Genomic DNA, 12563 nt, shown 5'->3' on the forward strand with positions numbered 1-12563 from the left:
TAATTGAAAAGCCAATGCTTATGGCTTTTAAAGGCGCAATATCTTATCTATGTCTAACGTTTATGTGGCATGCTTGTATGTAGATATCGATAGCCATGCAATAAGTAAAGCCACTGATGAAAATGCAGAAACGCCTTTGTGTATTATAACACTTTTCCCACGCCAGACATTGCAGCCTAGATATGTTCACAGTTGATACAATGTTGATCTTGGCACACTATTGAATGTCTCACTTGTCACTTGCACGTTCATAGTAATATAACTAGAAAACAAAGTACCCCTTGGGATATCGTTCACATTATAAGATATCAGTATTTCATGGCATGCTATACAAGGAAACATTGTATAACTAGAAACACAAAAATACAGTATATTACACTGTAGAGTAAATAGGATTCTTGTCATCGAAGGCTGGTTGCTATAGTAAACTTTTAACCACTAAATCAGTTGGTTCTTATTAGTATTTGAACCAGATACGCGACGCAAAAGAAATTGTGAGTCCTGAGCTCATAATGATGACACTGAGAATAAGGAAAGCTAAATCCACGTAAAGGAAAGGAATTTTAAACGAACAAGCCGTAAGGGTGGTGTTCTGTGAGTGGTAAGTGAAATTATAGTTATATCAGTCGATAGAAAAGTCACTCTTTCTAAAATGATATTGCGAGTTGATAAATATGCATTTAAAAGATAGAAAATCTTATCTGGATACGACAGAAATAAAATAAAAAATCGATTCAACTTTGCCATACCCCCGAGACATCCGCAGAGCTGAGGCGTCGTATGGACTTCGGACCTGACGGCGATTAAATCCTTCTGCCCTTGGGTGTACGAATTACGCAAGAAAATGTTCTAGCCGGAAGCATCAGGGGAGAGACCAGCCGGCCCCCAGACCATATCGGCTAATCCCTTGCATCTCTGCCACGCACGGAATCGGTTGAAAAATTGATGTTAAAAAGTCGAGTCTATTGGGTGCTTTGTTTTCACAGCTATTGTTATGCTGATTCACCTGTAACCGTGGTCCAGTGGAAAAAACTTGGGCTTTTTCCACAATAAGTCAAGTCCAGTTGAGCGAAGTTAGTACCTGGATGGGTGACCTGAAACTTATGCATACTAAAAAAATAATTTAATAAAGTTTTTTTTTCTTCTCAGTCGTAACTTTGAATCCATTTTATTCCGATTTCGTTTCAATAGAGAAATTGTCAAATATTAAGAACTGCCGGGCATTTAATCCATTACTGACATTCCATAATCACAAACACTTTTACTAACTGCCATTAAAAAACAACCACGCCCTATTTCTATTGTTTGATATCGGGTTTGAATTTCGATGGAAAACCTGTCCCGGGTTTTGAATTCAGCATTGATACTAACGCGGGGGAGAGCGGGGATGAATTCAAAACCCGGGACAGGTTTTACTCGAAATTAATAATATTAATAAATTTAATTTCTATATTCTCATGCGCTTTACAACACAAGAACTAGATGTTGCTAATTTACAATGATCATATATATAGATATTTAGTACAGATGAATAAGAAATAACTACTATGATGATCATGATAAACTTGAAGTAAGAAAGCGAACGCATGCTAACCATGAATAAGCACAAGAACTACCCGCTGCGCCATTCCTTGATGGCTACGATGCGCTCGTTCCGAAAACATTGCATGATTCAAACCCTCCATCAAACATTAAAAATAGGGCTTGGTTGTTTTTTAAACCAGTTAAAACGCACGTGCTCGGGTTTGCATTGAAATTCAAGACCGAGAACCCTCGACCTAGCGTTTTAAATTTTATCGAGAGGATCTGTTCGTATCCTCTGCCGAGGAAAGACAAACCTCGACCTTCTCTAGAACGGCAAACGTTTCGTTGAATTGTCATAAGTATCCCTTAACTTGATTTAGAAGCATTCTTTAACTTTATTTAGTTGTATCCCTTCACCTGATTTTGGAGCCTTATCCCTCAGCCAAATTTGGGAGTATCCCCTTCCTGAACTAGGAGTATCTCTTACCTGGTTTAGGAATGTCCCCGACCATGAACTAAGAGCATTCAGTTTCTGATCTGTTTTTTGAAATAGTTGAATATTTTTTGCTAATATTTTCCAGATCCTTAGCTGTTGATTTACCTATTGATTTACCGCGGAAACAATGCAAGTGTTTATCATCGTCTTGATTGCACAAGTAATCGCTTCACTCGTTAATCCTTGTTCCTATGATGAAAGTCTCAGTCACTCTTCAGCTATCAAAACAACAGCCAGCCACATGCTAAGCGGATTCACCTTTAGGAGTCAGCGGGTTTATGACATTTTAAAATGCGCACAATTATGTCTTGGTGATAATCGCTGCCTGTCCTTCAACTATGAGGATAGAATAGATGGGGAGTGTCGGCTGAACAACCAAACTGCTGTCGCACAAGACGACTCTCTTTATTACTCCAAACGCTTTACATATGGTGAGATGCGAGATGTAAGTGCGATTGTGCAATTTTCACATAAACGTTTTTATTTCCACATGAAGTAAGATTTCTTTATTATAAATACTGTACTACCCTACTCCTCTCCCCTCATCGACCATTTAATATCTGCGTAGTTCTCTCTCTACTCCAATACAACTACTAAAGAGCTAAAAATTCCTATTCGACCACAGTGCATTGCGCGCCGAAAACGATAAAATGCTATACAATGCGCCATTGCTAAGAGGGACGCCTTCTGTCGATGTAATTTCTAAAATAAGTTTACTTCTGTGTCCTTTTGAGTATTGTGATCTGTGTAAAACTAGCTACTCCGGACTCCTTCACTTGCTTCAGAGGGACGCCTTCTGTCGATGTAATTTCTAAAATAAGCTTACTTTGGTGTCCTTTTCAATATTTTCTGTTCGAGCTGTGACGAGGAATAATTTTTCAAAGTTCGAAAATTAAGCTACGAGGTTTACTATGCTTGTGCTAACTGTGGTTTGAGAACGATAGAGCTAGTGAAAGATGTAAATGATAATAAATATAGGCGCGCAGTGCATTATTGTTGACTAGGATTCTTTAAATACATGTAATGGTTTTTACTTTTCTGTTATTTAGCGGCAACGTTCGGGCAATCAAGACTCAGGTATAGTAAACGGATAATATAACTTTTATTTCATCCATCCATCCATCCATCCATCCATCCATCCATCCATCCATTCGTGCCTTTCTGCCTGCCTGGCTTCCTCTTCCTTAATTAATTTATTCACCATTCTTTAATTTAAAAGATTGCGTGTTCGTCTTCACCACCCTGGGTGCCAAGGGCAAACGTGGCCCAATCGACACACACGGCTACAATGGAACCAACCTGGATGGATCTGTTACTCTTGATAGTGGCCTGCAGTTGTGGAGGGTTCCACAGACGGCGGTGTATTCCATCGAAGCCAACGGCGCATCAGGTGCTAACGGTACATGTAAGAATGATTCAGAAGTGTGTCACAGAGGAGGACTGGGAGCCAGGATCATAGGATCATTTCACCTCGTTAAAGACACCATGCTTACGATCCTTGTAGGACAGAAAGGTCAACTTGATAAGGAATTAGGATTATCCGGGGGAGGAGGGGGTGGAGGAAGTTTTGTCGTTAGTACTGACCAACAGCTGCCTTTGGTAGTTGCAGGTGGGGGAGGGGGTGGGGGGAAACCTATAACGGGACTCCAAGATGGCGACCCAGGCCAGGAAAAGGAAAATGGCAGTAGATGTGGAGGTTTGAACGGAAAGGGAGGGAAATTTTGCAACAGTTTGGGTGCACAGATAACCCAGCTTTACGCAGGCTCAGGAGCTGGTTTCTATGGAGACGGGGTATATTTCCCTGGGATTTGCAGTGGCGCACAAAGCTTTTCTAATGGCGGCTTAGGGGGTGAAGGACCATCATCTACAGCTACTGGGGGATTTGGTGGGGGAGGGTATGGGATGGAACACGGAGGTGGCGGTGGGGGGTATAGTGGAGGAGGTATTGTTGGTGCTCCTAAAGAGGGCTTCGCAGGGGGAGGGGGCTCGTTCAACTCGGGTTCTTCACAGGCAAATAAAGCGGGGGTCAGTTATGGGGACGGTAGAGTAATAATCACGATGCTTCAGCGAAAATAATGCCAGGACATTTACACTTCAAACTAAGCCGATATTTGACATCATTAAATTAGTCTAGTTAGCGCGCTTTTCGCCCTCTGTTTTCTTTCCGTTCTTGAAATTTCAAAACTAATAAAACCCAGACGTGCCAAAGTGGAGGGCGCAGAACATTTTGTTTCTTTCAGATTTTTCGATAAATTATATTCATTCCCATTTCTTCCCCCCTGTTCCAAGCCCTGACAATCAGAGGTGCTTACCATTTACCAGTAAAAACCGGAAATTCCGGCAGAATGTATGCATCTGATTCCGATTGGAAAGTTCCGGAAAACTCCGTAGAAGGTATTCCACTTTTCCCGCTCTTTTTGGTTCTTTCGGTAGACGCGTGTACGTACCATTTTGTCGAAAGTCAAAGTTTCCTGCTCTTTTCTTAACATTAGCGAATGAATTTCCAACCGCATGGATTGGTTTAAATAATGGTAAGCATCCCATGCAGTTTTACATTCATTATTTGCTTTTACTATTCATACATGCAAAATTAATATCTTTATAAAGACAACCGTTTCTTATCATTAGCGAATGAATTTCCAACCGCATGGATTGGTTTAAATAATGGTAAGTACCCCAGTTTTACATTCATTATTTTCTTTTTCTATTCATACATACAAAATTCTTTATAGAGACAACCGTTTCTATGACAAGATTTTTTTTGTCGATTATTAGTTGTCCCATATTAATTCAAATATGAAAGTAAGATTTCTCAAACTAATCTTTATTCGTTAAGAAATAATATGAAAATCGTTAAGCCGGTAACACAATAGAATATTGTTATATGAAATATAATTTGAATATACTTTTTTATTCGCATTTAATTTGACCGATCGTCACTGACTTCAAGTTTTTCCTGTTTACATTATGCATTCATCGACTTTATTCATAGCTGTCGAAAACGACTTTTAAATTCAAAACAAATTGGTCAAGATCAAAACATCAATCTCTTTTACTGAGATCAAAAATGCCACTGAAAAAAGGATTTTTTCGAGAGTTTATAACATTCCTATTTTTATACCTTTTGAACCTTGGGTTTGACTTTTCAGTTGTGTTTGAAGCTCGCGAAGGACATATCTTATTCGTAAAGCTTTTATCACAACCTGACTACGAGGAAAGCAACCAAACTAATAACTTTTTAGATTGTTCCAGAGGCCCCTGGAATCACGAAGACTACACAAAAGAAGTAAAAGATTTTGGGATTGAATTGAAAGTGTGTTGGTTCTTCCTCACCGTAGCCTGCCTTTTGTTTATATCATTCACTGCAGTATACATTATAATGATCTATAAATCTAAACTTGATCCCGACTTTTATAAAGAGCAACGACACAAATATGCTCGAATTAAGCTGTACTTTGGCTTTGCATGTAGCATGTTACAGGACATTCCCATTACATGTCTAGCAGTGGATTTGTATGTGACTCGCTCGGGTTCTAAAGGGCTGCTCTGTTGGCAATGTGCTCAGGACAAGAGTTGCACGACCAAGTATGTTCTACGAGAAAGAATCACTCGAATGACAGCTCTTTTGTCCGTCAGTTTACTAACTACAGCCATAACAAGTGCTTATAAAGGAGTGACAACTTTCTATCGTTGGAGTAGAGTACGAGAGGCGAAATGCTTCGAGCTGAGAGCTTGTGTTTCTTTGTTTGTAGGATGCATTTATGCTCTTATTATCATTACACCTTCGTTAGCATTGGTAAAGTACAAGTTCTTTTCTTTGGCCAGTCAGAGTGGTAACGTTTTTGCTGGGACTGTAGATAGTTTATTCATGATAGGGATTATTTGTTGGGCTGTGTTTGTCGTTGTTGCATTTTGCTGTCCTATCGTTCAATCAATACGAACGTAATTAGTCTTTAGACGAATTCTCCCAAAAACAAAAAACGAAACAAAAAACAAGAAAAATATAATAATAATGCAGAAATGCTTAGAAAAACAAACGTTTAACGTAATTATATAAAGCCATGACAAGCAACGTTAGAATGAAAAATAAGAATTCAAGAAGGAAAATATATCTCGAGACAAGACAAGAAAATAAAAGAAAGATGTTAAAGGCCAGCAAGAAGAGAAAAAATAGACGAACAATGGTGATCGAGGAATAAAATGTCTACCATTTTGCTTCGTAAATATGGAAACCCTCTGGCAAAGATTTAGAAAATTAATTAGTTATTGTGACATGCGCAGAAAGATAGCTCGATACACAGGGATCCCAAATAGCATGATATTAGAAATGTAGTTTTTCCTTGATCGTAACATACACATTTCTATTGCCTAAATGAATGGCAAGTTTTTTAGCCCTTCACTGAAGACTGGTAAGGAGATTTAGATTCATTAAAGGTGCATTCAGCTGACTGATACCAAGCAATAGAATACTCTCTGGTCGATACATAGCAAATGACGACCAGTGTTTTCCTGTCATGGTATAGGCTGGTAATGAGATTCATGATATATTGATACTATGTAAAGTTACCCAAGTAATTAATGTAAGATGTAGGACTACAATTATTTAAAAAATTCATAAAACTTCTTTCTTGACTAATTTCAAGAAATTAATTTTTTTTTTGGCTCTTTTACAAAATATTATTTCTTACCTGTTGAACAAACAAAAGAAAGGGGGAAAAAATAACAAAGAATAAACAATGTTCATCATGATAATAAAACAAAGTCAAAAATAAAATAAAAATTAAACTTATAACAAAAGGTAAACTTGACGTAACGTTAAAATTTTAATGAGGTTTTGGCAAATTTGTGTTATAGATTGAAATACATATATTCCTTGGACAGATATCAATCATTTCCATATTGGAATAAATTTTAACTCCAAAATTACAATAATTTGGCAGCCAAGTCTACCAAAGACACACCCTTGCATTGTTTGGCTTGTTCGCAGCTTGCTTTGCATGTCTCAGTGTCGTGGTGTTAATTTATGTATAAATATACTAATAAATACATATAATTAAAAAACAAAGCCGCGGATTTCATTGAGGGCCGCACTTCATTAGACAGTGAAAGATACTGAACAGAAAAAGCTTAGCTTCGCAGTTCAGTATACATGCACTTGCAATTGCTTGTTAGAAGAGGAAAAAAAGAGATTGAAAGTGGATTTTCATGTAGTACCTCATAGACTTTCCCAAGAGGATTAAAAGACCCTGGAAGGCAAGAATGGGACCGTTTGCACTTTTGATAGTGGTGGTGGGAACTGTCGGGATGTTTGCAACCGCTGCATTGAGTTGGATCATCTCTTGGTATCCGCTGTAACGACAGAAAACGACCAATAACTCTGACTTCAACTATAAATCAATGGATAATCAGTCGACATAAATCTGGGGTGCGCTTCTTTTTCTCAAGATAACATTGTCTTGCTTCTTTTCATTTAATTGGTATTGGTTCTATGCTGATGATCTGAAGATACTTTTGAAACTAACGATGATTGAAGATACAACGATTATCGAATAATGGCTTTATTTTCTTGAAATTATCAATCGCTTTGGCACGGTTTTCTACCTGGGGACGGAATCCGAAAGAAGGCAAGCGGGCTACGGCAAGGCAAGGATTTCTAATGCAAATTAACATTGGGTTGATTATATATCTAGATTATTTTATTAATTGAAGTAGCTGCATGAAATAGTATGGAGTAAGTGCATATTGATTAAATATATCGAGTTAACTGTTCAAAATTATTTTAAAAAAAGTAGTTTTACCTAAAAATTCGGAGAATGGAAAAATTAATTTTTATATAATTTTAAACAAAAACATGATTTAGAGCTATGATTCGTTTGATATTTATTTTTTATATCGATAAAACTACCGTTGATTTAAATAATATATATTTCTGTAATTTATAAAAATTATTTAATAAAAGATTAAACGTTTGGGTAATTTTTCAAAAAATCAGAAGTATTTTCTATACTTTGTTTGCGTGAAATCTTTTTGCTTACGTTATTACTTGAAATTTATTCCCAAGAAAGTATTCGTTTTAACTTATGTTTGAACAGGTACCTTGAAATACCTGTCAATTCATCAATTTTGTCCAAAAGTATTTGCCAATCGCAATATTTTTAGTTTTACCTTTTTCACATTTGATACACACGACAAAGCAAAGACAGATTATTTTTTAAGCAACAATATAAATATATCTTCAACTTTTATATACTTTTAAGACGTTTTTCCCAGTTGTTTTTATCAAGATTTGTATTTAGTATTCCAGATTCTATTTATGTGCATTTGTTTACGCTTTCATTCATAACGTTTGCTTAAGCTAACACCCAGTTGCTGTGCTCATCTGATATTAGATCAAACATGTACGCTAGTTATACGATGCTTTTGAGTGTCACATTTTGGAATATCCCGTACGAAGCACATTCATTATACACGGAATTACGGAATTAAAGAAAAGAATGGAATACTACGTGTGGAAGCCAAGAGAATGTTTTTGAATACGCAGTAGGGAATGAAAAATCCTGTTTCTAAAAATATCCTAATAGAAGAAAAAAAAAAATGCTTGAGTAGGTATGATATTTAGGCCACCCATCCAGTTGTTAACCTTCCTCAAACGGGCTTGACTTGTGTCTTGAATATATAATGTCAAATGTTTTTTCAGTGGACAACGGTACCAGTTGAATCAGCATAACAATAGCCGTGAAAACAAAGCACCCAATAGACTCGACTTTTTAACATCAATTTTTCAACCGATTCCGTGCGTGGCAGAGATGCAAGGGATTAGCCGATATGGTCTGGGGGCCGGCTGGTCTCTCCCCTGATGCTTCGGCTAGAACATTTTCTTGCGTAATTCGTACACCCAAGGGCAGAAGGATTTAATCGCCGTCAGGTCCGAAGTCCATACGCCGCCTCAGCTCTGCGGATGTCTCGGGGGTATGGCAAAGTGGAATCGTTTTTTTGTTTTTTTTTTTTTGTTTTTTGTTTTCCTCGGTGGACTTTATTAGGTTCAAATCCCACCACATAAAGATTTTTTAAAAAATAATTAATTTTTGGTTTTCAGTTTTCCATTTTTCCAGATTCAAAGATTTGTAATCTTTTTTTAACCTACTTGATTTCTTGTTGCTTACATTCGATGGGAATTATCATTTATTCAATCTCGATCCAAAACTCCGTGCCACTGTGACGGGCTTTACGATCAGGTAATAACGTTTCTACAATCAAAACCTAAAATTACTTCACCAAAATTACCTTTATTAAAGAAATGTTTTATCAGGGTTAGCGAATACATAATTATGAAAAGTTCATCAGCGAATATTGGTGACATGCACGGCATGCTTCACACAGTCAGGCAGTTGCAGTGTGAAATGTGTCCTCTTAATGACGAAGAACGGACTTGAATACATCTCACACTGATGTCTAAAATTAGTCTTCATACTGTTAATTTCAAGGATAAAAGGTAGCACGGAGAAATGTTTTTTAAAAACGATTTTTTGGTGCCGCTAGAAAGTATTTTCTTTTATGTTCTGAAAATAAATAAAAAAGCAAATGTTAGTTGTCTGATATTATTTCGCCACGAAGGGAAACTACTTAGGGGATCAATCTGTGAGTTGAGCTGTGCCCTGACTTAAAATCAGCCCAGAGGATGTTTTTGGGTATCACGAGAGAAGTTTGAAGGATTATTTAAGCAATGTGTCTTATTAGAGGAACTGAATCTGGAGCTTGAAATGACATTTGTTGAGAACGCATCAATATTTTTCTTCCATAATCAATTACCTTATAAACCTTGACAACAAGCAAACTGTAAGGCCTGCAACCCATAGAGATGGCACGTAGGGACTTTGGTGACATCCAAAAAGGACATGTAGTTCTTTCTTGTCTTGGCCTCTATCACTGTGATCTGCATCTCCATCAGCACTATCGTCACTCTCATCACTGTGTCTACTCTCGGGGACACCCAAATCACCATCACTAACACAGACACTGCTGTCATAACCATAATCACCAAGATCAGTACAATTATCACCAGCAACATGATGATCATCATGATTACTACAATCATCATCAGCATCATCAGCAACATCAGCATCATCATGATCACTACAATCATCATCAGCAACATCAGCATCATCATGATCACTACAATCATCATCAGCAACATGGTCTTGCTTATGGCACTCACAGCACTCCATGGCATTAATACAATCTGACACATCCTCTTTTTCTTGCTTGTTATCATCATCATCAGCAGCAGCAACTGCAATTTCATCTTCACTATCGCCATGGCTCTCACAGCATTCTATGGCATCGCTATGATAAAGCATATCTTCCTCCTCTTCGTCTTCTGGCTTATCACAATCATAATCATCATCAGCAACTGCAATTTCATCTTCATTTTCGTCATGGCTTTCACAGCACTCTATGGCATCACTATGATAAATGATATCTTCCTCCTCTTCTTCTTCTTGCTTGATATCATCATCAGCGACTACAATTTCATCTTCATTTTTGCCATGGCTCTCACAGCACTCTATGGCATCACTATGATAAACCATGTCTTCTTCTTCTTCTTGCTTATCACAATCATAATCATCATCAGCAACTGCAATTTCATCTTCACTATCGCCATGGCTCTCACAGCATTCTAGGGCATCACTATGATAAAGCATACCTTTTTCCTCTTCTTCTTCTTGCTTATCACAATCATAATCATCATCAGCAACTGCAATTTCATCTTCACTGTCGCCATGGCTTTTACAGCACTCTATGGCATCACTATGATAAACCACATCTTCCTCCCCTTCTTCTTGCTTGATATCATCATCAGCAACTGCAATTTCATCTTCATTTTCGTCATGGCTTTCACAGCACTCTATGGCATCACTATGATAAACCATGTCTTCCTCCTCTTCTTCTTGCTTGATATCATCATCAGCAATTGCAATTTCGTCTTCATTTTCGTCATAGCTTTCACAGCATTCTATGGCATCACTATGATCAAGCATATCTTCCTCCTCTTCTTCTTGCTTGATATCATCATCAGCAATTGCAATTTCGTCTTCATTTTCGTCATGGCTTTCACAGCATTCTATGGCATCACTATGATCAAGCATATCTTCCTCCTCTTCTTCTTGCTTGATATCATTATCAGCAATTGCAATTTCGTCTTCATTTTCGTCATGGCTTTTACAGCATTCTATGGCATCACTATGATCAAACATATCTTCCTCCTCTTCTTCTTGCTTGTGATCATCAGCAGCGACTGCCATTTCATCTTCACTACCGTCATGGCTCTCACAACACTCTTTGACATCTTCCACCTCTTCTTCTTCTTCTTTCGTTTCGTTCTTGTCAGCATCATGGACAGCCACAACATTCTTTTCATCCTTGTCAACAAGTGATCTACATTCACATGGTGGCAGTGGAAGAAACATTTGCCTGATGTTCTTGATAATCGAACTAGACGATACAGTTCTGTTGCAGAAATCATCGTAATATTCCTTGTAGAAATAATCAAGGAATTTTGCCACCAGTGGCTGAATAAGGCTCGGATGTCCGGGGTTGATCCAACACTGGGTTGTGAGTTCACCCTCGTGACTTCTCTCTATTGAAATGGCTGCCATATGAACAACTACGCCTTTAAAACTTCGTTGATCTTTTAAAGAGCCTTTTTCCCCGACGCAAAACAAAAGTGCACCTGATCCGTCTTTCGTCGGGAAAGTTTCTTACAACCTTAAAGTACTTCGTTGGTTTACAAGGCCATGAAGACTCATCATCATCGCTTGAGTTAGTGACTTCTTCGTCAGAAGTACTATATTCTTCATCATCGCTTGTCCACTCGTCATCATCATCATCGTCGTCATCATCATCGTCGTCATCTTCATCGTCGTCATCATCATCGTCGTCGTCATCACTATCCTCCTCGTCCTCATCGACAGAGAAGCCCCCTGCACTGTCTGGTAGGGGGAGTGCTAATGTCTTGCACTGCACCGATGATGATGCTCGACAATATCTTCTTCTCCTGAGCATCTCGCGATAAGCGAGTATTATGTCCAACACGCTAAACATTAAATCAAAATTGAATTCATGATTGTTTAAGATTGTAATTATATGTTGTAAGAAGAGTAGAGAGATTTAACTTTAGCTTTAGTCTTGAATGATTGGCTTAATTCGCGTATGAACCAGCGCTCTTGGAATTTCGCGACACAAATTGTATTGCGGGAACAATCCAGTTATTATTACTGGACAGAGTTATCCGAAGGAAAAAAGTACTAGTTTGATTGGCTTGCCCAATGCCTGCAGAACATGGCTGCTGCTTATAACCCAATAACAACTCAGTTGTTTTGATCTTACCGTATTATTATCAAAAACACCAAGATCACCAATATTATCCAATAGATTATTCTCACGATCAGGAATTCCTCGGCTGAATAAAAAAAATAAATTAATTTAACTAATTAAAGTTTTAAATATTTTTTTAAAAGTTTAATAATCTACCAAAGAACTTCTT

General features: G+C 37.8%; 2 protein-coding genes across 2 annotated transcripts; one reads left to right on the forward strand and one right to left on the reverse strand.

Annotated features, from left to right (window-relative positions):
- The first annotated feature begins 471 nt into the window (after positions 1-471).
- On the forward strand, positions 472-4245 carry LOC116288069 (uncharacterized). The gene is made up of 4 exons (XM_031694786.2): positions 472-601; positions 2106-2465; positions 3070-3097; positions 3240-4245. The coding sequence occupies exons 2-4, from the start codon at positions 2148-2150 to the stop codon at positions 4094-4096; spliced, it is 1203 nt and encodes a 400-aa protein (XP_031550646.1). The 5' UTR covers positions 472-601; positions 2106-2147; the 3' UTR covers positions 4097-4245.
- Positions 4246-9310: 5065 nt separating this feature from the next.
- Positions 9311-12475, reverse strand: LOC116288059 (uncharacterized). The gene is made up of 3 exons (XM_031694774.2): positions 12407-12475; positions 9830-12113; positions 9311-9579 (listed from the first exon to the last, which is right to left on the reverse strand). The coding sequence occupies exons 2-3, from the start codon at positions 11674-11676 to the stop codon at positions 9573-9575; spliced, it is 1854 nt and encodes a 617-aa protein (XP_031550634.2). The 5' UTR covers positions 11677-12113; positions 12407-12475; the 3' UTR covers positions 9311-9572.
- Between the last annotated feature and the right edge of the window lie 88 nt (positions 12476-12563).

Source organism: Actinia tenebrosa, unplaced genomic scaffold (genome assembly GCF_029948245.1).
Source record: "Actinia tenebrosa isolate PJP-AT-01 unplaced genomic scaffold, QUT_ActTen_1.0 PGA_scaffold1__47_contigs__length_23844297, whole genome shotgun sequence".
NCBI classification, from domain to species: domain Eukaryota; kingdom Metazoa; phylum Cnidaria; class Anthozoa; order Actiniaria; family Actiniidae; genus Actinia; species Actinia tenebrosa.